We start from the raw sequence: 25,507 nt of genomic DNA, 5'->3' as shown, positions 1-25,507 counted from the left end.
AATTCAACTGTAATATTTTTTCGATTATGTTTATTGTTGGAAACTGAAAAAAATGTTTACAAATCTAAAAATAATTCATTTTTCTGTCCCAGAACTCATATAGTGATACGTCTACGAATATAGGTATATGGAAGGAACATTGCATCGAGTTCATTCTTTTTTTCACGAGTGTTAGAAACCGTAACTTGTTGATTTAGACAGAAAAACATTAGCACCATACTTGTCAAATCACGGGCCGGCCCGTTTGAGCCCGGCCCGGGCCATTTTTTCTTCGGTTTATACTAAATCGAGGTCAGGGGATTCGATAAGACTACTTTCAGAAGCCTCCAGCAGTTCTTGATCCTGATTCTGATCATCGGCTGATTATCACAGAGACTTTGAGAGGTTCAAAGTTTATAGTGACAAAATAACTTATTCTGACAATTTTCGTTTTCACTTGTTGTCTTTTTATAATTTCTAATCAATAATATGTTTGCCATGAAGTAGTAAACGAAAAAACAATGGGAAAACGACGAACTTTTTTTTTTCAATATTTTGACGGGCCGAACGGGCCGGGCCGGGCCGGAAGATTTTTTAGCGGGCCCGGCCCGGCCCGTGACAAGTATGATTAGCACGCCTTTGGGCCAGTGCAGAGTTGCGCGGAATTCCGACTTCCGATTTCCGACTTCCGGGCTGTTTTTCACTTCCGACTTCCGTTTTCAAAATTTTACTTCCGACTTCCGACTTCCGTTTCCGGATGTTTACTTCCGACTTCCGTCATTCCATAATTTTGGAATTTCCGAAAAGTATATTTTGCAGAAAAACAAGGAAAAATGGTCTAAAAGGACAGAAAATAGGCTTTTCTTCAGCCAAAAATTGGTTTATCAAAGGAATATTGAATCGAGTTCATTCTTATTTTCACGAGAGTTAGAAACAGTAACTTCTTGCTTTGGACAGTAAAACATTTGCACGCCTTGGGCTAAATGATTAACTATGACTTTAGAATTCAGCTTTAACAAATATGTGAAACTGTAACAAATTACGAAAATTACGTGAAGAATCAGGTAGTTCCACATGTACACAGGATTCTGTGTGATCACGCCCAATCAGAACAGCAATTTTTGATAGTCGACTTCAACTAACATTTGAAAATTCTAGAATACATCCATTCTGCTTTAAATTACTTACTTTTTTAGATTATTCATACACAGCAGTGCGAGGCGTAAGGCCGCGGAAACGCGCTCCGTCGCACAGCTGTTGGCAAGGTGCCAAAAAGAGATGGCTGAGTGCTAAATTCAAATTTTACGTTTATTTGTCGTATATTTCAGTATATTCCGTATTTAATTATGACTTCGCAAAAAGAGATGACAGCACAGTTAATATTCATAACTTGTGGTCTGATTCTTACTTCAGCTGAAAGCAGATCGATTTATATTAGAATGATTGTGTTCTGTTGATTCATTCTCATCATAACAGTAGATAGAAACCGAGACTTTCTGAAATTTAGATGATATTGGTGGAGCATTAGGCTCCATCCAAACACATGAATATTGCATCGGGTTCTTTCAGATATCTTGCAAAAAATAACGACTAGTCCAATTTTGAAATGTGTATTGAAAGTACTAAAAATCTTCGAGAACATGTAGTAGCACAATTAAATTTATTATGAAGCAGTGGATGATTGTCATGGAAAACAAATACAGTTGATTGAGAAAAATACACTTGATTACTGAGAAAGAGGACCCAGATTTTTTGAGATACAGATAAGAAAAAACACAGTAAAATACTACTCAGATTTCAGCAAATGTTCTGGTACAAATGGAGTTCGGCAGATTTGTCCCAGAGAAATGCGGGGTCGCAGCAGGTCTCGGTGATCGACAACTTCCATTTTCCGTCGGATCGTTCTGGAAATTGGGATAATGATGCATTCCGGAATTGGCCATTGCAATAAAAGACTTCAAATGTTTCAAGATTTACATTGAAAAAGACTTTTTAAGAACTGTCAAGGCATAAGACGCTTGGTATTAAGAGGCGCTAAGAATAAACAGATCCTCAAGAACTGTAACCTAAAACTTAACAAGAACCCGTTTCAAAAGTTTCATAGAACTTGAAATAAACAAATAAGTCCATTCACGAACTATTTTGATTTGGAGTCTCTAAAATTAAATTTAAAAAATCAACTAACCAATTCTGCGCTTCGGCTCTTCTCGTATCAACGCAGCGAACAGTTCATTGCGCTCTTCCTCATCAATTGGTTCTTCTTCCTCTTCCTCCTCCTCCTCTGGTTCCTTTTTCACATCTTCTGGTTTCTCTTGTTCACGTTCTGTCGAACTAGGGGACTCTGTCCGTCTCTCGTATTGCAGTGGAGGCACAGGTTGTTGAAAACCGGAAACTGGTAGGCTTGGTTCCACATTGCGAGTTCGATCATTCGACCAACTATTGTCGCGATTATTTGACAAGCCAGGCTCTTGTAGAATTCCAAATCTATTCCTGTTTTGATTTTTCTGGTGAGGTGTTGGACTTGGTGACCACCTATTCTGATGGTAGTTTGGCGTCTCTTGCACTTCGCGGCTATAAGAGCTGTTAGCATACTGATAGCTCGGGGCACGATTTCTATCATCATATTGACGGCTAGTGGAAGGGCCTTCTGGGCTAAGAGATCTGTTTCTCTGCTGGTTGTTCCAGTTTTGCTGAGGTGACCAACTATTCCTGGAGTTTCCTTGAGAGTGATCTTCATATTGCCGACTTGGTGAACGACACCGACGTTCTCCCGGAATCGGTGACCAGTCATCACGAGGGCCTTGATTTGGTGAACGGTTACGGAATTGTTCTGGTCTAGGTTGCCAGTTGTCTTGATGGTAGTTAGAGTATACTTGTCCATAAGGGCTTGGAGATCGATTCCTCACGCTATAACCGTTTTGTGCACTGGGTGAACGGCACCTTCTCTCTCCTGGAATCGGCGACCAACTGCTCTGACGAAAGTTCAAAGTCTGTTGTCCACGAGGACTATTTGATCGGCCTCTCTCATCGTATTGCCAGTTTGGTGGATTTGGAGAATAGTGTCCTTGGTTTCTATTCTCAAATCGTCTTTGGTCATTATAATCCGAACCTCCAAATCCTCCTGATGGGGAGTTGCTGCGATAGTGATCTGGAGTTCTGAACCTATCTTGCTTTCTTGGTGGCGAGTGATGGTTGTTGAAACGGTTTGACATCCTGGCGTCGTTCCTCACATTTCGGCTTTGAAATCCCTCGAAGTACCTCGGTGGAGAGTCTCTGTACCCGAAGCCGTTGTACATGTCACCGTTTCTATCTGAAAAAAATTATTTTTTTCAAAATGACCATGTTAACGCAAAAATATATATCCAGAGGTTTGCATGATGAGCAATTATAAATCTCGTATGAACCACACGAGAGAATTTCTTAATTAGACGGTTCTGGAGAGAGTGAGGAGAGAAAAAGGTTTCTGAGTTCCACTTGAAATGAATGCAGAACTAAAGTGGATTATTAGATAAAGGTTGAATGAAACAGGAATTCACATTTTCAAATAGTATGAACAAGTTTAACTCGGAAAATCAAAATAGTTGGGAACAAACATTCCAGAAGGTCATGCGTAAATTTTTTGAAGAAAAACTCGTTAAAAGAAGATTCAAAAAGTTGAAGTTGAATTCTACTGTTCAAGACATGGATCGTGATGTATTTCAAAATGAGATAACGTGCTCTGACTGGATTTTAAAAGATAGGCATCAGAACATGGCAAGTGCACTAATAATAATCTATAGAAACCGAACAGTTATAAATGCGTATGACGGAAAATAAGAGAAAAAAAAGGAAAAAGAATGCATATAAGACAATATGGATTACAACAGGGGAAGAGGAGGAATTGGATGAGTGAATGTGTAATATTAGATGGATTTACGAGTGCTAATTGGTTTATTTGAGGAGAGACTGTCAATCACATTGAAAAATGAGAGAGTCTAACAATGTGAAAATGCAGTATTTGGGAAGAACACATTGTGTACATAGCGGAAAGAAAAAAGGATGACAATGTGTAGATGAGATAAGATGGATTTGAGCAGATAGGGTGAATAAGAAGGACGTCAATTAAACTGGCACACCCAATTCATGAGTACAAATAAACAATTATTGAGCGATTTGTGAAAATGTGTGAATCACTCTAAGAAATTTGAAGCCTCCAATAAGAAGTCAGTGTAACAGATAATTTTCGAAAAAAAAAATCTCATATGTATAGGTCAAGGTCCGAAAAAAGTTTTGCGAAAAAAGTCAAATTTTATCATTCAGAATAAGAAGAAATTCTGAAAAATCACAAAAAATGTTCATATTTACGAAGAAAATTTCAAAAAATTTCAAAAAAATTTGTTCATTTTTTGAATCTGGGACTTCGGACCGGGCTGGGCTTTCAAAAGTTTTGCAAGTAGTAGAATTTAATCAGTTTGGTATAAAAACATCAAAAACTGTGAAAATTCATTGAAACGGTGAGCACCATTTTTTAAAAGTTTGTTAAAATGTTATAGGCTCTGAGTTTTTTTCGAAGGAATACAAAAAATTTTTTCAACATTTTCATAAAATGATTCGTCTACGCCTATATTTTTCAATAATCACATCAAAGCAATCACAATACAACAAAAAGCCAGCCGAGTTTTCTTATTCGTTGCAGTACTTCAATATGTTCCATCGGAGAGACAATGAGAATAGAAGAGAGACGACTCAGGGAATTTTGGGCAATTCGCCCACCGTTTTGGGCGATTTGCCCACCAATTGGGCAGGCTTGCCGCCACGATGGCGGCAAGGCCGCCCAAATCGAGGGCGAATTGCCCATTTTATGTTGTTTCTAGCGTGCGCTTCGCTTGCTCCCCTCGTCGCAATATATTCATTTAGTGAAAAACAGAAGAAAATTTATGGATTTAATCAGCATTTATTAATTTGTTCAAAATTACAAAATCAAAATCAAAAATATGAATGTGAGAAGAGTTGGTGAACGAAGAAAGGGTTAGAAGGAAACAAGTTATATATGAGTATTGGAGAGAACGGTTGGCAGGAGGTGTTTCGACGTTTCATATAAACGAGAAGTCTTCGGCGAGGGACCTGAAATGATATTTATAATAGTAGAATTCGTTAGTAGCAGCAGTGATCCTCGTCTTCGAAAAGATTTCGCTTTTCATCATAACACTTGCATTAAGAGACGGTTTAGCGAAGGGAGACGTCGAATCATGAGCTGTCGTGTCCACTATAAGATAACTTACTTGAATGAGTCAACTCCATGTGGCATCAGAAAGTCGAAGTGCTGGCAGTCAGATCAATAGCTGGCGGTTAGAAGTTCCGTAGATAGACGGTTTTTATTTCCATCGAACAAGTGTTCTGAAGTCCCAAATTATTTTCTTCTGAATTAATAAGTTTTTTTCACTTAAGAATATCTCCTTTACTTACGAATAGCATCTTTTCTGGGATTTTAAAAACATGCATTTGATAGAATAGTGTATTTAAACGAATAAATTAAAATAATAAATGACGCAGCAAAAAATTTGATGATTTTTAGAGTGCAGTAGAGCGCATGTTTATAAAGAGGGCGAATTGCCCTACAAATGGGCAACTTGCCCTACTCCATCCTCACGCATACCCCCACTTCTTCCACCCCACCCTTGCCCAACTCTTGCCCAACCCTCGCCCAGTGGGCAACCTGCCCAAAGTGAGGGCAATTCGCCGAAAATAGAGGCAAAATGCCGGCAAGGCGCCAAACCCTCGCTTAAAATTCCCTGAGGAGAGATTATTTTTATAGATAGATTGTACATTTTGAAGAAACTTCAGCAAAAGTTCAATCGATTGAGATTCATGGAAATAATCTTCACCTATGTAGAAATATATTGATGTTTAAAAACAAATGAAACTTAATTATTGAATTAGATATACAGAAATATTACCCGTCACTGTTCCCAAGTTTCCAAAATTTCAATTAATACGTAGTTGAGAACAAACATTCAAGAAGGAATTGTGCAAATTTTCAAAAAGTTGAAATTGAAATCGACTGTTTAAGATATATGATTCTGGGACAGGGTCGTGAAGTATTTAAAAATGAGATAACTTGCTCCGGCTTGGAATAATAATCTATAGAAACCGAACAGTTATAAATGCGTATGACGGAAAATAAGAGAAAAAAGGAAAAAAATACATATAAGGCAATATGGATTACAACCGGTGAAGAGGAGGAATAGGAAGAGTGAATGTGTAATATTAGATGGATTAACGAGTGCTAATTGGTTTATTTGAGGAGAGACTGTCAATCATATTGAAAAATGAGAGAGTCTAACAATGTGAAAATGCAGTATTTGGGAAGAACACATTGTGTACATAGCGGGAAAGAAAAAAGGATGACAATGTGTAGATGAGATAAGATGAATTGGAGCAGATAGGGTGAATAAAGAAGACCCCAATTAAACTGGTTGTACCACACACACAATTCATGAGTAGTACAAATAAAAAATTATTGATGATGCCTTATTACCACTCTAAAAAATGTGGAGACTCAAATAAAAACTCGGTGAAACAGATAGTTTCGTAACTTATCTAACTTATCTGTCGAGTAATATGGTATAAGAAAGTAATATGGTATTCATCAAAAACTATGACAATTCATTGAAACAGTGAGTACTTTAGGGGTATATAGAAGAGATACATAAGATGGATTTGACAACTTCGCATCGCTCTAAAAAAATGGAGACTCAAATAACCATACTTGTCAAATCACGGGCCGGGCCGGGCCCGCTGAAAATTTCAGGGCCCGGGCCGGCCCGCAGGGCCCGGAACCAAAAAATTATTTTTGAAAAATAGAATTGAAAGTCTTGGAAATTAAATTTTTTCTTCGGTCTATACTAAATCAAGGTCGGGGGATTCGATTAGACTACTTTCAGAAGCCTCCAGCAGTTCTTGATCCTGATTCTGATCATCGGCTGATCATCACAGAGACTTTGAGAGGCTCAAAGTTTATAGTGACAAAATAACTTATTCTGACAATCTCCGTTTGCACTTGTTGTCTTTTTATAATTTCTAATCAATAATATGTTTGCCATAAAGTAGTAAACGAAAAAACAATGGGAAAACGACGAAAATTTTTTTTTTCAATATTTTGACGGGCCGAACGGGCCGGGCCGGGCCGGAAAATTTTTTTAGCGGGCCCGGCCCGGCCCGTGACAAGTATGCAAATAACAACTCCGTGGAACAGAAAGTTTTGGGAAGAATGTAAAAATGAGTCAAGACTCCAGAGGAAGGACAATTTTCAACAAAAGCAGATTGGGGTTTTTTCATACATGCCAAGGCCCGGTCCGGGTACTTGGCGCGAAAATTCAGAATTCAAATTGTTTCGAATATTTTGAAAAACGTTGATTTTTTTTGCGAAAAAAACCAACATTTCCTTATATTTCCTTATGTTGTATGCCACCGCAGACCTTTGGAATCAATTGCGAATTCATGCGAGAATCTCTGATCTGTGACGATGTGTATCCAGAAAAAAACATCCCAAAATATGTACTAACTTTGGTGCCATCAAACATATTTTTTGCCGAAGACGGGCCTAATTTATGACAAATTGGGGCACGAGATTAGAAACAGAAATAACAACACACTGAAACTGTTTCAAATTAAATCTCGAAAGTCTCTGAAATGTTTGAATTGAATGATTTGAATCTCACAGTAATGTTTTTTCATTGATTTCTATGGTTGGAAACTGAAAAAATGTGTCTTAATCTATAAATAATTCATTTTTCTGTTCCAGGACTTGTGTATATAGTGATACGACTACGATGATTGGGACCTCGAAGGAATATTGCATCGAGTTCATTATTTTTTTCACGAGTGTTAGAAACCGTAACTTCTTGCTTCTTGCTTTGGACAGTAAAGCATCCTCTAGATTAACAATGACTTTAGAATTCAGCTGCGTAATTGCACATATTCTAGCCTCTGTGTGATCACGAACAATCATAACAGCAATTTTTGGTGTTGACTTCAACTAGAACATTTGAAAATTCTCGAATGCTTCTATTATGCTTTAAATGTCTTACTTTCTCAGGTTATTCAAACACATCAGTGCGAGGCGTGAGGTCACGGAAACGCGCTCCGTCTCACAACGATTGGCACGGTGCCTTTCAAATTTACGTTAATTTGTCAAATTTTTCAATATAACGTGTTCTCTGTAAGACTCGAGCAACATGTGCCATAGGAACAGATTTATTTATCAGCACGTACCATTGGGCTTCGGTAACCCATATGCAAAATTTTGGTACCCACCTACCGGTCCCTGGGTTACTGTAGGTGCTCAAATGTGCAAAACTTAAATTTTTTCTTTTGAGTCGAAGAAGCCCTATTTTTTTAGTGTAGTTTATAGACGTTTATTATAGTTTTTCCACAAAGTTTCAAAAAATTTCAAAAAAATTTTGTCGAGTTATTCGCAAAAAACTCATTTTTTGGAGCATTTTTTCTGTATTTTTAAAGTTTTCGGTTCTTAAAACAAAAAACACCCTCGGCAAACTTTATTTAAAATAAAAGTCTTTTGATGAGTTTACAAATAAATGTTATTTGAATAATTTTTAAGTCTGTGCGTAGGTCGAAAAGTGCCCATGTAAAATACTGAAATTTTCAAAATTGATGATAAGTCAATTTTCTTTATAAAAATGATTAGAACATCGTTTTTTGAACATTTTTTGTATTACACTTTCCTTACCAACTTTACTGTATCGTGCTAAAATTTTGAGTTTTTACCAAAAAATTTTTTTTTCAAATTTAAAAAAATGTTTAGCTTCAATGATGATGTTAATTTTTCTTTAGCAAAAACGTTGGAAATTGCTGCGATTATGTGTTTTTGTTTACTCTGATACTAATATGTGAGCTGGGAATAGTTTTTCCTTTTTTCTTAAGAAGAGGAACCTCTTTTTCTTTGACAATGTATTGGCCCAGAGTGAAACGCGAGATTGTCAACGATATTTTGATAGAAGATAGACCTTACTGAAACTAAAAAGAAACTATATATTTTACGTGTAACAACTCCGTTTCCAGGAAGTTGAACACACTTTTTATTTGTTGGTCGATTTTTTTGATTGAGTCACTTTGAGACATTGCAACTTTGTTTACTACGAAGGATTTCTTTAAATTAAAAATGATCTAAGAAGGTGAAGACGTAGGCTACAAAAAACTGATTACACCAATTTACCAAAACTGAAACCTGGAAAGATACGAGTCATAACGCGAAAATTGACATTACTCGTGAAATCAGAAAGTGATCATTTTTGAAAAACGTCTTGCCGAGTGATGTGCACATACATCTGTAAATATAAAACATATTTCTTATTTTGGAGACTTTTGAAACTAAACGCAAGGTTGCAAAATTGCGAAAAAACTATTTTTGAAAACATGTTGAAAAAAGTGATTTTTTGGTAAAAACTCAAAATTTTAGCACGATACAGTAAAGTTGGTAAGGAAAGTGTAATACAAAAAATGTTTAAAAAACGATGTTCTAATCATTTTTATAAAGAAAATTGACTTATCATCAATTTTGAAAATTTCAGTATTTTACATGGGCACTTTTCGACCTACGCACAGACTTAAAAATTATTCAAATAACATTTATTTGTAAACTCATCAAAAGACTTTTATTTTAAATAAAGTTTGCCGAGGGTGTTTTTTGTTTTAAGAACCGAAAACTTTAAAAATACAGAAAAAATGCTCCAAAAAATGAGTTTTTTGCGAATAACTCGACAAAATTTTTTTGAAATTTTTTGAAACTTTGTGGAAAAACTATAATAAACGTCTATAAACTACACTAAAAAAATAGGGCTTCTTCGACTCAAAAGAAAAAATTTAAGTTTTGCACATTTGAGCACCTACAGTAACCCAGGGACCGGTAGGTGGGTACCAAAATTTTGCATATGGGTTACCGAAGCCCAATGGTACGTGCTGATAAATAAATCTGTTCCTATGGCACATGTTGCTCGAGTCTTACAGAGAACACGTTATATTGAAAAATTTGACAAATTAACGTAAATTTGAAAGGCACCGTGCCAATCGTTGTGAGACGGAGCGCGTTTCCGTGACCTCACGCCTCGCACTGATGTGTTTAAATAACCTGAGAAAGTAAGACATTTAAAGCATAATAGAAGCATTCGAGAATTTTCAAATGTTCTAGTTGAAGTCAACACCAAAAATTGCTGTTATGATTGTTCGTGATCACACAGAGGCTAGAATATGTGCAATTACGCAGCAATTTCCAACGTTTTTGCTAAAGAAAAATTAACATCATCATTGAAGCTAAACATTTTTTTAAATTTGAAAAAAAATTTTTTTGGTAAAAACTCAAAATTTTAGCACGATACAGTAAAGTTGGTAAGGAAAGTGTAATACAAAAAATGTTTAAAAAACGATGTTCTAATCATTTTTATAAAGAAAATCGACTTATCTCCAATTTTGAAATTTTCAGTACTTTACATGGGCACTTTTCGACCTTCGCACAGACTTAAAAATTATTCAAATAAAATTTATTTGTAAACTCATCAAAAGACTTTTATTTTAAATAAAGTTTGCCGAGGGTGTTTTTTGTTTTAAGAACCGAAAACTTTAAAAATACAGAAAAAATGCTCCAAAAAATGAGTTTTTGCGAGATTGTCAACGATATTTTGATAGAAGATAGACCTTACTGAAACTAAAAAGAAACTATATATTTTACGTGTAACAACTCCGTTTCCATGAAGTTGAACACACTTTTTATTTGTTGGTCGATTTTTTTTGATTGAGTCACTTTGAGACATTGCAACTTTGTTTACTACGAAGGATTTCTTTGAATTAAAAATGATCTAAGAAGGTGAAGACGTAGGCTACAAAAAACTGATTAAAAAAAACTGATTTACCAAAACTGAAACCTGGAAAGATACGAGTCATAACGCGAAAATTGACATTACTCGTGAAATCAGAAAGTGATCATTTTTGAAAAACGTCTTGCCTCGGGTGATGTGCACATACATCTGTAAATATAAAACATATTTCTTATTTTGGAGACTTTTGAAACTAAACGCAAGGTTGCAAAATTGCGAAAAAACTATTTTTGAAAACATGTTGAAAAAAGTGATTTTTTGGAAAAAACTCAAAATTTTAGCACGATACAGTAAAGTTGGTAAGGAAAGTGTAATACAAAAAATGTTCAAAAAACGATGTTCTAATCATTTTTATAAAGAAAATTGACTTATCATCAATTTTGAAAATTTCAGTATTTTACATGGGCACTTTTCGACCTACGCACAGACTTAAAAATTATTCAAATAACATTTATTTGTAAACTCATCAAAAGACTTTTATTTTAAATAAAGTTTGCCGAGGGTGTTTTTTGTTTTAAGAACCGAAAACTTTAAAAATACAGAAAAAATGCTCCAAAAAATGAGTTTTTTGCGAATAACTCGACAAAATTTTTTTGAAATTTTTTGAAACTTTGTGGAAAAATTATAATAAACGTTTATAAACTACACTAAAAAAATTGGGCTTCTTCGACTCAAAAGAAAAAATTTAAGTTTTGCACATTTGAGCACCTACAGTAACCCAGGGACCGGTAGGTGGGTACCAAAATTTTGCATATGGGTTACCGAAGACCCATAGTGCATGCACACAAACTGTGTAAACGCTATCTTTCCTGTGGGTTCTACGCCCCTACATACAGGAGTGATGCTCGAGTCTTACGGAGAATAGGTTATATAAACCACGTCGTGCACGCAACGTGACTCGGAAAAACATTCAAATCTTTTCGTTGCGGACCTTACGCCTCGCATCGTAGTACTCATGTCCATTTATCAAGAAGGGGCTCCAAAGTGCTCTCGCAAAACGTTTTCAGTAATATTTTCGGATTTTGATCAAGAAAGTTTCACTCGTAGCAAAGTTTTCACTCGTAACAGTAACAAAGTTCGTTGATTAATCTTTTTGTCAAGGTCTTGACACCGAACAGATTGAAATTGAACGATAATCGAAAAAATGTTTCAGTTTTAAAGTTCAGTTCACTTCGGAAAACTATTTTGCGACACAATTTGGCATCTTTCCGAACAGAACTTTCTCTATATTTCATATTAATCGAGAATTATTGTTACTTCATTCAGTTTTCTGAGGATCTTTGGTCTATCAAACTGAAAATATATACATATGTAGTTCATCAATTCCACATTCGACGAAGAGTCTTTCATTTGTGACAATGAAAATTTGAAGAAAATATTACCAGTGTTTTTCTTTACTTTCATCAAACATCACATTTTGCGAAGTTTATTCTATTTTTATAATAAACTTATAATAAAATGCAATTCACTAACTATTTGACCCAGCACGTGGCAGGTCAGTAGTGGTGCTGACTGAAACTGAAATTGAAATTTCGACTGATTGAATAATAATAATGGAACATTTCAAAGGAGCTTTGCAAGATGCGTGAATCTGTGACAAATTTTGAAAGAAAAACAAGACAGTTGTATATGTTTCCTTTGCGAAAAATAGACGAATGCTTCATTTTCCGTCAATTAAATGAAATTTTATGAAATCGGGAAACCTGGAAAAAGGTGCAGAACTAATAGCAATAACTTGTAGTTTGATTATTACTGAAGCTGAAAGCATATACATTCATTGAGAAACCATCATGTTCTGTTAATCTTTTTTTGAAACCGAAAAAAAAATCTGAAATTTAAATGAGGTTATTGGAGCATCAGGCTCCATCCAAACTTATGAACATTGCCACGGGTTCTTTCAGAAAACATCCAAGAAATAACGATGGCTAGTTCTATCCTGAAACGAATGAGAAATTCTAAAAAATCTCCGAGAACATGTTGTAACACAATTAAGTTTATTATGAAGCAGTATGGTCATGGAAAACAAATACAGTTGATTGAGAAAAATTATACACGATTACACAGAAACCTTGAAAAAGATACAAATGAAAATACAGTAAACTACTGATTTGATTCCAGCATATGTTCCGGTATAAATGCAGTTCGGCAGACGGATGAATTATGCTTCGGCTCTTCCGGATCTTCATCGAAGCAGTAGTGACATTGTCCTTGATTCGATTCTTCTTCGGACACGGCTCATCACGATGACGTCGGAGACATCTGATACATCTCTCGTTTAAAGCAAGGATGTCCCTCCGATCCTCGACTGAAACCACATGCGGGCACTCATCTGGTTTGTGTTTCCCGTTGCAGAATATGCAATTGTTCCGGAGATTTGGATTCACGTAGTCCTTCGTGACGAAACGACGTGTTGCTTGAGACACTTTTCCTTTTGGTTGTGGTCTGTCCCAGAGGAATGAAGGGTCACAGCTGGTTTCGGTGATTGACAACTGCCACTTTCCATTGGATGGTTCTGGAAATAAGATGGATATGGGTAATGGCAATAAAAAACTTTTCCTTTTTTAACAGTCAAAAACTTCAAAGGTTTCAATATTTACATAAATTTTGAAATAGCCAAATAAAGTCAGTTCTGTTTTTTTGAATCACCTACTACAATACTAGAATCAAAATTCTTTAAACAAGAGCATTTAAGTCACTTTTTTGAATATGAAAAGTTTATGACCGGTTTTGAACAAAAAATCTAGTGTAACAAGGAAGAATCCTCTGTGTTTTGTGTCACACCTACAAGGCTCCCTCTAAAGTTTCGTTTTTACTGCGTTTTGAAATTTTAGCAGCTATCAATTAATTGTTAATCAAAGTTAGGAATCAATAAACCTTCAGCAATTCTAACCAAAATCTTAACGAGAATCCGTTTCAAACATTCCCTAAAACTTGAGATAAACAATAGTTATCAATCAAGTCCAGCTTTGATAACTTTCTATTTAAAATTTCTAGTATTCAATTTAAAAAATCAACTAACCAAGCGATTCTCTCCAAGATTCCGTTCATATTACGGTTAAAAATTTCACTAGTTTCACAAAATTTGTATTAATTGGCTCAAAACAACAGCAATCAATGAGACGATGGGTAGCGCTTTCTATTTTTTTTTTGAAAACAATCGAATTGAAAAAACTAGAAACAAAGTTTCTTTAGCCTGTGTCACTTTTGTCAATTACTGATATTTTTAACCTGTCAAGGATGTTCTCTCCAAGGTTCTGCTTTTACTACGTTTTAAAATTTTACCTGTTTCGTAGGCTTTTCAAACAATTTCAAGGAAGCAATATTAATGATACACAAAGTCGATTTTGATCAATAAAAACCTTAGAAACTCTATCCTAAAACTTAACAAGAGCCAGTTTCAAAAGTTTCATAAAACTTGAAATAAACAAAAGTCATCAATAAGTCCATTTTACTTTAAGTCTCTAAAACTAAATTTTAAAAATCAACTAACCAATTCTTCTCATCGGCTCTTCTCGTATCAACGCAGCATACAGTTCTCTGCGCTCTTCCTCATCAATTGGTTCTTCTTCTACTTCCTCCTTCTCTTGACGTCTTCGACCATTTCCACTTTGAAGGTGTTGATTCGGATGTTGATTCATTTGAGCTGCAATAAATCTTTGAAATTCACTGGAAGAATACAGATATAATTGCAAGAGGAGAAAAGAGAAGTATGCAACAGTAATTGTAGAAAAAACTTTCAAAAAACCGAGGATAATGTTGAAAATGACACAAGGGAGTTGACACAGGAGTGAGGTACATACAAGCGATGGCGATCAGAAAACCATCACAGAAAAGTTATAGGAATCAAACAGCATCGACATATACAATGGCTACAGTGACATCGATTCGAGCAAAACTACACTCACGATGCAAATGAGAGGAGGCGAGTGTGAACAGATGGGCAGGAGGAATAGAAGGGGTCATGGGAATATTTATTTGGGTAATATGAGGACGTATACTTTAGGAGTAAAGGAGTATGAGGAAAAGAGTAGACAATAAAAACGGGAAAGTCAAATAAGCATTTAATGTATTAACTGAAGCAGGAAATAGGAAGTTGGAAAGCTTTCAGATACGGAAAAACTGGAAAAAACTACGGCTGTAGTATCTTTTTTTAGAAGTTCAAAACGCCCATGTTAACGCAAGAATGTATATTTCAGATCAGAAGTTTATCATGGTTAGCAATATGAAATCTCGCATCAACCATAAGAGGGAATTCTCAAATTTGAGAGTACAAAACAACAATGTTATATAAGTTGCAGTGAAAGAAAGCGATGATATGGTTGTTTTAAGTTAGAAAAGGTACACCGAATTCAGATAAATTCTCATTAAGATGAAGGTTTAATGAAACATGAATTCGGATTTTTGAACAGTATGGATTAGTTCAACTTGGAAAACCAAAATTGTTGAGAACAAACATTCAAGAAGGACATGTGTAAATTTTCAAAAGGTTGAAATTGAAATCCTGTTTAAGACATGTAATTTATTTATTTATTTATTTAACATACGTACGTGAGAGTACGTGGCAAGGTCAATAGGGGGAGGGGGGGGGGAACTTGAAATAAATAGAGGGCGAATAGTGAACACGTGGAAGGTAAATGAATTGTTAATGTTATTGGATGGGCGATTACTTATTCATGTCACTTGTACCGCAATACTTGAAAGCTTAATGTGTTATAGAGCTGTAGGGCTAACTATTTTACTGAGGAAGCGGTGAGTGAAAAAATGCTCACGAATTTTAGATCTTGGAGTTTTCCAATGGTAGAGCCTCGTCTGGTATTGTGAGATGAAAGTTGAAAATAATTGGTATAGTCAGTATCTATTTTTCCTATTATTAATTTACCGAAGAAGAATTTATCAAATCCGGCTCGTCGGGAAGATAAAGATTGGAGTTGATAATTCACTAAACGTTGGTTTGCCTGGACGTACTTTGGGTCAGTTCTCAGTATTCTTTTACCACAGGTTCTAAACATAATCCTACGCGTGAAATTACTTTGAACTGATTCTATGTTTTTAATTATTTTACAACTACCTGGATTAGTTACGACTGAGCCGTATTAATTCCGGGACAGGGTCGTTATGTATTTCAAAATGAGATAACTTGCACAGAGTGACAAGTGAAAAATTCAAAACTCAAGACTGAAACTTAATGCCATTAGACAAAATGAAAAATTGAAAGTAAACGATGTTACTGAAACAGGAAATTATTCAGATAAAGGATGTTACACTCAATAGTAATTCGGATAACTACTGATTCCCATATGGCTCACAGCAATAATAATCTATAGACACCGACAGAAAAAGAGACAAAACATAAGAGATTTGATGGATTAGATGAACAGGTGAAGAGGAGGAATAGGAAGAGTGAATGTGTAATATCAGAGGGATTTACGAGTGCTAATTGGTTTATTTGAGGAGAGACTGTCAATCACATTGTAGAAGGAGAGAGTCTAACAATGTGAAAATTCAGTATTTGGGAAGAACACATTGTGTACATAGCGGGAAAGAAAAAAGGATGACAATGTGTAGATGAGATAAGATGGATTTGAGCAGATAGGGTGAATAAGGAAGACCCCAATTAAACTGGTTGTACCACACACACAATTCATGAGTAGTACAAATAAAAAATTATTGATGATGCCTTATTACCACTCTAAAAAATGTGGAGACTCAAATAAAAACTCGGTGAAACAGATAGTTTCGTAACTTATCTAACTTATCTGTCGAGTAATATGGTATAAGAAAGTAATATGGTATTCATCAAAAACTATTACAATTCATTGAAACAGTGAGTACTTTAGGGGTATATAGAAGAGATACATAAGATGGATTCGACCAGATAGGGTGAATAAAAAGGTGAGAGTGTAGTCATAGACCACAGCCCCCAATTACCAGACACAATTTATGAGTGCAAATAAAAAATTATCGAGCGATTTGTGAAAATTACTTCGTATCGCTCTAAAAAAATGGAGACTCGAATAACAACTCGGTGGAACAGAAAGTTTTGGGAAATATGTAAAAATGAGTCAAGACTCCAGAGGAAGGACAATTTTCAACAAAATCAGATTGAGGTTTTTTCATACATGCCAAGGCCCGGTCCGGGTACTTGGCGCAAAAATTCAGAATTCAAATTGTTTCGAATATTTTGAAAAACGTTGATTTTTTTGCGAAAAAGTCAAATTTTCGACTATAATTCAGAATTAGGAGAAGTTCTGAAAAATCATTAAAACGTTCACATTTTCGGATGAAAAATTGAAAAAAATTGAAAAAAATTGTTTCATTTTTTGAAGCCTGGCCGAGTCTTCGAAAATTTTCTGAGGTTCGGGTGTCTTTGGATCTTTCCGGGCCTTGACAAGTATGGAAATAATGAGTCAAGACTCTAGAGGAACATTTTCTACGAATACAGGTGGAGGTATTTTGGAAACTTTTTTGGAGATGAGCAAGAGGAGTGATCTGCGTTTAAAATTAAATATTTTCAAATAAGTTTGTATAAATTTCTGCTATTCAATCTTTCATTTGTGAAACTCACCTGCAACATAAGTAAACGTCGGATAGACACAAAACACGGAGCCGATAATCAGCAGTGGACCGGTTATCAAACAACTGCAGGCAGTGGCTGTCATGTCTGTGAAGGCGAGGAGTACCATTATCTTGTAACATGTCATTTTGATGAGTTTCGATTTGAATATGATGTAGAGGATTGGGAGATAGAGGATCTGAAAAGTTATGTTTCAAAGAGTATATTTATTTTGAGATTTACGGGCGCGTGGTTGTTGGCGCTACTAAAAAAGGTTAACGTAGAAATATTTGAAGATTTGTCAACTCATTCAAGATGGAATCAGTCTTGGCAGTGCACTAAAACGCACAAAACCAAATACTTCCCACCAATTTTCGGTAGACTACCGACTAGTGAGGGCTTGAATATTCATGATCGATGAAACTCAATAGAAACAGAAAAACAGTAGGAGGTCATTTTTTGAATACAATCGGATCAGCTCTGCTATAAATTTACAACCAGTGTCACAAATTAGTGAAACATATTCATATTCTCAAAATAAATTGTATGATGAACAGAAAGCATGTTTATTTTGAAGCGCTTGTCACCGCGTAGTAATATCTTGTTACTGCGGGCCTAGGAGCCTAATCAGTTTCAGTTAGTCGTGAAACCGTAAAAACATTTTCTTTGAAAACAAAAAATATGATGTTGTGAGAAAGTTTGTCATTTCAAAGTTCAAGATTCCGTGAAATGTCGCTGAAAATTTCGGACTGGATTCATCAAACTAAAACAGCATTTTCACTTTCACAAACTCATGATTGATAACCTTTGAAAGTTTTGGGTAATCTGGTATTCCGTGGGATATTATTGAATCAGTATCATCTTTTCTTGAGAAATAATTTACACTTTCACAAAGTAGTGAAACTGAAAAACGCAGACATGATTATGTTTTTATTAGATCTTTAAAGCTTTTGGGCTTTTCTATAATATGCTTTATTCTTGCTTACAATTTTTAATCAGAAGCAGTTGAGAAGACAGAAGGAGAAACCGCAGGAGGAACAGAGAAAATAATTTTTCTCCGGTTTCAATAAAACTTGAAAGGATGCTATTTTAATAATTAATGTTATAGTTAATTAGGTCGCTCCACGAAATAATTATTTTAACAGATTGGAATTATGCTGTTTTTATTGCATAAGTTTTCAGATCCTCTACCTCCCAATTCTCTACATCATATTCAAATCAAAACTCATCAAAATGACATGTTACAAGATAATGGTCCTACTTGCCTTCACAGACATGACAGCCACTGCCTGCAGTTGTTCGATAACCGGTCCCCTGCTGATTATTGGCTCCGTGTTTTGTGTCTATCCGACGTTTACTTATATTGCAGGTGAGTCGGAACAAATAAGAATTCGAATATCAGGAATTTATACAAGAGATTAAACTAGCTAACATGAAACATTTTATATTTTCAGGAGGATTTGCCATCACATTGAGACTGTTTCAAATTGAATTTCGAAAATCACTAAAAGTTTATGGTGTCCCGCACGCTACAATCTAACTGTAATGTTTTTTCGATGATGTCCACTGTTGGAAACTGAAAAAAATGTGTCCAAATCTAGAAATATTTTATTTTCCCGTTCCAGGACTCATTAATGACAGGTGTGATGATAATTGAAATTTTGCAACCAAGAAGAATATTGCATCGAGTACATTCTTTTTCTCACGTGTGTTAGAAACAGTAACTTTTTGTTTTGGACAGAAAAACATTAACACGATTCGTGGTAACGGCACATGACTTTAGAATTATGCTTTAACAAATCTGTGAAACTTTAACATTGTACAGAAATCACGTGAAGAATTCTGTAATTTTACATACACTAGATTCTGTGCGATCACGCCCAATCAGAACAGCAATTTTTGATAGTGGACTTCAACTAGAACATTTGAAAATTCTCGAATACTTGTATTTTGCTTTAAATTACTTACTTTTTAGATTATTCCTGCACAGCAATGCAAGAAGTGAGGTCGCGGAAACTCGCTCCGTCGCACAGCTGTTGGCAAGGTGCCAAAAAGACATGGCTAAGTGCTAAATTCAAATTTTACCGTTATTTGTTGTATCCTTCAGTATAAACCGCGACGCAAAAGCAACGCGCCTCGGAAAAATTAATACATTTTTCTTCGGACCTTACGCTTCGCACCCTTGTACTCATGTCATTTCGCGTTTATCAAGAAAGGGATCCATCCGATCCATCCTTCAAAACGTTATTAGTTCCATTTTCTGATCTTGATCAAGATGATTTTACTGGTAACAAAATGATTGTATATAGTAACACAACTTTAGGTTGTTCGATCTTTTTCTCAAATATTGAAATTGAACGATAATTTAGAAAATTGTTTCCTAATCGAATAATCGCCATAAGCTCAGGTCACTTTTCAAAACAATTTAGCTCCTCAATTTCGAACTTTTCTGGACAGAACTTTCTGTACATTAATTGAACATTATTGTTACTTCATTTAGTTTTCTCTGAGGATCATTGGTCTAGCAAACCGAGAATACATAGATCATCAATTCCGCATTCAACGAAGAATCTTTGATCTGCGGCAATGAAAATTTAAAGAAAATATTACACATTGTTTCTTTACGTTCGTCAAACATCTTCAACAAGTCATTAGGAATTTAAAAGTGCTGACTGAAACTGAAATTCCGATTAACCGAAAATTAATTAGAAATGGAGTTTTTTGGTTTGAATGATAACAAGACAGATTAATTTAAGATGTTTCGTAATTAAACAAACTTTGCAAAATGCGTGAATCTGTGACAAAATTTTTGTTTAACAGAATATTTGTATATGTTTTCATTGCCAAAAATAGACGAATGCTTTTGGGGATCCAGCACAGTAGTGATCATAGAATCAAACTCTTTTATTATTAGTCAATTGGTGGAAACCGCGACTTTACGAACTCGGAAATGTTTTTATTATATGAAACAGTCATCCGGAAACCGTTCATGTTGTAACAGAATCAAATTTATTATGAAGCAGTACATGATTGTCATGGAAAACAAACACAGTTGATTGAGAAAATTACACTTGATTAAACAGAAACCTTGAAAAAGATGCAGATGAATATACAGTAAACTACTGATTTGATTCCAGCATATGTTCTGGTATATATGCAGTTCTACAGACGGATGAATTATGCTTCGGCTCCTCCGGATCTTCATCGAAGCAATAGTAACATTTTCCATGATTCTTCCTCGGGCACGGCTCCTCACGATGACGACGGAGACATCTGATGCATCGCTTGTAGAAAGCAAGGATCTCCCTCCGATCCTCGACGGAAACCACATTCGGGCACTCATCCGGTTTGTGTTTCCCATTGCAGAATATGCAATTGTTCCGTAGATGTGGGTTCACGTAGTCCTTCGTGACGAAACGACGTGTCGCTTGAGACACTTTTCCTTTTGGTTCTGGTCTGTCCCAGAGGAATGAGGGGTCACAGCTGGTTTCGGTGATTGACAACTGCCACTTTCCGTCGGATGGTTCTGGAAATTAACGGTTAATGGAAATAGAAAGAAGTTGGAGGAATGGTCACGATGTCAATAGAAAAGTTCAAATGTTTCAAGGTTTACATAAATTTTGAAATAGTCAAATAAAGTTAGTTTTTCTCTTGTTCCTGATTTTTGGAAGGATCGGTCACAATTGTATCATCAATACCCTTTAAACTAGAACACTCAAATCCCCTTTTTGAAACGGTGAAGTTTATGAGCGGCTTTGAGCGAAATCTAATCGTAACGACTAGGACACAATCATCGGTAGTCTGTGTCACCTTACTGATATGTAAAATTTTACCAGTTTCACAAACTTTTTAATAATTGGCAAGACAGCAGCTATCAATGTGACGTGGGAAGCTCTAAGAATCAATGAAAACGTTGTCAATTCTAACCTAAAACTTTGCAAAAACCCGTTTTAAAAATTCCATAAAATTTGGGATAAACAAATAAGTTCTATTTCTATTTTGGCCCTTCTTCAAGTCTCTAAAATTCAATTTAAAAAATCAACTAACCAATTCTTCTCATCGGTTCTTCTCGCATCAACGCAGCGAAAAGTTCTCTGCGCTCTTCCTCATCAAATGGTTCTTCTTCTTCTTCCTCCCTTGGCTCCAACTCCACATCCTTTGGTGTCCCTCGTTGACGTTCATTCGGGTAAGAGGATTCTGACCGTGTCTCGTTTTGCAACTGAACCACAGATTGCTGGAAACCGGAAACTGGCAGTCTTGGCTCCACACTGCTTGATCGATAATTCCCTTGTGGAATTGGGGAATGACGTCTTTGCGGGTTGTACGGACTTGGCGATCGGTAGTACCTTCTTTCTCCAGGGATAGGCGACCAACTGTTGTCGCGACTATGAGACGATGGACCTGGTCCTTGTAGACTTCCAGATCTGTTCCTCTCTTGAAGTTGTTGTCCTAGGGCAGGTGCTGGACTTGGTGACCAACAATTCTGACGGTAATTTGACGTTCCTTGCCCTTCTGGACTAAAAGAGCTGTGGTCATACTGATAGCTAGGGGCACGGCTTCTGTCATCATATGGGCGGCTAGTAGAGGGGCCAGATCCTTGTCTGCTCAGAGACCTATTTCTCTGTTGGTTGTTCCAGTTTTGTGGGGGTGACCAAATATTCCTTGGGTTTCTTTGAGTGTCATCTTCATATTGCCGACTTGGTGAACGACACCGACGTTCTCCCGGAATTGGTGACCAGTCATCACGAGGACCTGGACTTGGTGAACGGTTACGGAATCGTTCTGGACTAGGTTGCCAATTGTCTTGATGGTAGTTAGAGTTTACTTGTCCATAAGGGCTTAGAGACCGATTCCTTATCTGCTTATACCCGCATTGGGCACTCGGTGAACGGTTACGAAATTGTTCACGCGGTGGGCTCGGTTGCCAATTCGAGGATCCTTGGCCGCGAGGGCTTGGAGATCTATTCCTCAAGCTATAACCGTTTTGTGCACTTGGTGAACGGCACCGTCTCTCTCCGGGAATTGGCGACCAACTGTTTTCACGGAAATTCGAAGTGCCTTGTCCACAGGGACTATCCGACCTGCCTCTCACATCGTTTTGCCAGTTTGGTGGATTTGGAGAATAGCTTCCATGATTTCCATTCTCAAATCGTCTTTGATCATTATGAGCATCCGAACCTTTAAAACGTCCCGATGGAGAGTTGCTACGATAGTGATCTGATGATCTGAACCTATCTTGGTGTCGTGGTGGCGAGTGATGGTTGTTGGGACGGTTTGACATCCTGGAGTCATTCCGCACGGTTTGGCTTTGAAATCCTTCGAAGTATCTCGGTGGAGAGTCTCTGTACCCGAAGCCGTTGAACATGTCACCGTTTCTATCTGAAAAAAATTATTGAAGTCAAGATTGATATATTGATCAAAACTACCATTAGAATTCCGTCCATTGTCATTTACAAATCTTTCCTCAGACAGTCCATGTCGTTCACTTCTGACAGGTGAGTAGCCCTGTTGACTCCTCTGATCTGGGTACCTATCCTGATTTTGATCTAGACGAGACATTCTTGAACTCATTGAGGAGTCCGGTCTTCTCGATTGATTCCCAGAAATTCTCACGTCTTGACTTACGTAACTCGGTGGAGGAGCATTCCGGTACCCTGGGCTTCTTGATCTACGTTCATGGTTTTGGTCAGTCCTTTCAGATTCTTGATAACCGCCATTCCCAAATCTTCCGGCACTTGGTCCTTCGCTTTTTGTAGGTGTACGCTGTTGACGTCTCCTCTGACCATTTGCATTTTGAATTTCCAATTTTAGGGCTTTATTCCATCTCGCCGTATTATTAGGCCTCTTCTTTTTTTTCTTCGACGGAGTGTTGATGTTCCCCGGTGGTGAATCCTGGTTATCAAGTCTGCTGTTATTACTCTGCTCTTCTCGATAATTGTTGTTTCTTCTCGAATGATCCTCATTCTCATATTGACGATTATCCGGTGGCGAGTAGCTGTTACGTCCTCCTTGATTGTAGTCATCGTAGTCTATTCTGGATGGTCCTTGTCCATCATTCTCAAAGTCATTTGGGTGCCAGTCACTGTTCCTGGGAGAGGAGTAGCTCCGACGATCGTCAGGACCCCTGCAAAAAAAAGCGAATTAAAATTAATTATCTGAAAACTGTTTCCTTACCATGTGTCACTGTGATCTCTGGCGCTATGACTATGAGGTGATAAATCCCGATGTCCTCCCTGATAATCCGAATCCCGAGCACTCTGACTCGCGAACCGCCGATTCTCGTCAATTGGTGCTATCGAGTCCCGATTATTCTGTCTGAAATTTCCAGAATCCTGCTCGCCTCCTTGATGATTCCTATTGAAATTTCTGTTGTTTCTCCGATTCCCATTTTGATTCGTACTGTGATTGGAGGCGGAGCTGAATGGGCGGTCTGGATGGTTTCCATTAGATTTCTTAGGCGTTCTCCTATTGTTTCTCCTGCCTCCTCTACCCGTGTTGTTGGAGTGTGGTTGGGTTAGATTCGGATGTTGATTCATTTGTGCTGCATTAACAGAATTTCAATAAATACAGAAATAATTGCGAGAGAAAAAAGAGAGTATGCAACAGTAATTGTAGAGTCAAAGGGGTAAGGTGCATAAAGGTAACGGTGATGTGTAGGAAACTATCAAAGAAAAGCTATAGGAAATTTATTATTTTGAAGGAAGGATGTTGAATGGCTATTGACTGTTTTTGAAACTCTAACAATTTGGTACAGTGCAACTAACTCAACTGAAACCATTGGGAAATGACACTGGCGAAGAGTCAAAAAATCTTGTTTCAAAAAATTAATGCCATTATTGCCCGACCCGGAATTTCAGTACTGAAAAAATTCAATTTTTTTTCGAAAATTTTCCGATTTTTTCCCAAAAAAGTTCTAAAATCAATTTTCTGTAGATGTCAAAGGTGTTTGAGAAATGTACTTGAGAAAAAATATGGAAAATTTGTAGAAAAAATATTTTTGAAAAAAAAAATTGTGGTGAAAAAGGTTCAAAAATTCAAATCCGGGCCGGGCCGGAATCTTGCAAGTCTGAAAAAAGGAACAGTCGATTACACAGTCTTGAAAATGACATAAAGTTGTTACCGAAAAAAGGTGGAAATGTCATGAACAAAGTTCTATGATCAACTGCTCAACAATATCAAACCAATTTGATATGATATAACTGAAACTGCTGTGATACTTACATTAGAAATAAGCCGACCCGCTATTGATGAATTCTACAGTAATGACTACGCGAAGCAAAGCAAAAATGTGACATTTTTTCTCTTCAAGGGAATGTTTTGGAACGGTTATCTACTATACTTGCCAAATTGTCTAACGAAAATGAAAATTCAGTACAGAACAAGTAACTCAACGGAAACAGTGGTTTGGAATCTTACTGTGAAAATTCACTAAACTTTTGGGTAGTTTCTAGCAGAAAATGAACATAAAATTACTTTTTAAAGTTTAAAAACAAAAAGTTAACATTGCAATGAAATTCTATTTTGACTATCTCATTATCAAAGATAAAGAATTATTCAAACTAGAAAATGCCGTTACTGAAACAGCAAATTTTGGGACTAAATTACTTTGAAGCATTGAAATAAAGATGTTGGGAAACGATTTGAGCAAAACTACACTCACGATGCAAATGAGAGAAGGTGGGTGTCAACAGAAGAACAGGAGGAATAGAAGAGGTCATGGGAATGGGTTATATGAGTCATTATAAGGAGATATCTTTTATGAGTAAGAAAGTACCCTGCGATCACTAAATTCGAAAATCGTTATTTTAATGTTTTATCTGAAGCAGGGAATAGAAAGTTGGAAAAGCGTTCAGACACAGAAAAGCAAGAAAGAAATAGGGTTTAGTTACTTTTTCAGAAATTCAAAAGGTTTATAGAATTATGAAAAAGAAGTTTGAAAGAAGAATTTTGAATTTCAAAATATCCATGTTAACGCAAGAATGTATAGTTCAGATCAGAAGGTTAGCATGATTAGCAATAAGCAGCAAGAAGAAGCAATAATAAAAAAAATTTCCTAATTTAATCGTTTTGGAAGGAAAGAGAAGACAAAAAACGAGGAAAGAGATGA

General features: G+C 36.4%; 4 protein-coding genes across 4 annotated transcripts; 1 reads left to right on the top strand and 3 right to left on the bottom strand.

Moving 5' to 3' along the window:
- Positions 1-1,776: 1,776 nt before the first annotated feature.
- On the bottom strand, positions 1,777-4,816 carry GCK72_012828 (uncharacterized protein; the record flags this gene model as incomplete). The annotated part of the gene is made up of 3 exons (XM_053729433.1): positions 1,777-1,883; positions 2,165-3,289; positions 4,732-4,816. The coding sequence occupies 3 exons, from the start codon at positions 4,814-4,816 to the stop codon at positions 1,777-1,779; spliced, it is 1,317 nt and encodes a 438-aa protein (XP_053584205.1).
- A 7,876-nt stretch (positions 4,817-12,692) lies between these two features.
- Positions 12,693-17,506, bottom strand: GCK72_012827 (uncharacterized protein; the record flags this gene model as incomplete). The annotated part of the gene is made up of 4 exons (XM_053729432.1): positions 12,693-12,783; positions 12,942-13,359; positions 14,338-14,490; positions 17,413-17,506. The coding sequence occupies 4 exons, from the start codon at positions 17,504-17,506 to the stop codon at positions 12,693-12,695; spliced, it is 756 nt and encodes a 251-aa protein (XP_053584204.1).
- A 1,145-nt stretch (positions 17,507-18,651) lies between these two features.
- GCK72_012826 (uncharacterized protein) lies at positions 18,652-20,677 on the top strand (the record flags this gene model as incomplete). The annotated part of the gene is made up of 2 exons (XM_053729431.1): positions 18,652-18,769; positions 20,538-20,677. 2 exons carry the CDS (start codon positions 18,652-18,654, stop codon positions 20,675-20,677), a joined length of 258 nt encoding a protein of 85 aa, XP_053584203.1.
- On the bottom strand, positions 20,520-23,936 carry GCK72_012825 (uncharacterized protein; the record flags this gene model as incomplete). Its single annotated transcript, XM_053729430.1, has 4 exons — positions 20,520-20,926; positions 21,448-22,779; positions 22,827-23,524; positions 23,575-23,936. The coding sequence occupies 4 exons, from the start codon at positions 23,934-23,936 to the stop codon at positions 20,520-20,522; spliced, it is 2,799 nt and encodes a 932-aa protein (XP_053584202.1).
- Positions 23,937-25,507: the final 1,571 nt, after the last annotated feature.

Source organism: Caenorhabditis remanei, chromosome IV (assembly GCF_010183535.1).
Source record: "Caenorhabditis remanei strain PX506 chromosome IV, whole genome shotgun sequence".
Lineage (NCBI taxonomy): Eukaryota > Metazoa > Nematoda > Chromadorea > Rhabditida > Rhabditidae > Caenorhabditis > Caenorhabditis remanei.
This window is presented reverse-complemented; position numbering and strand designations above follow the sequence as displayed.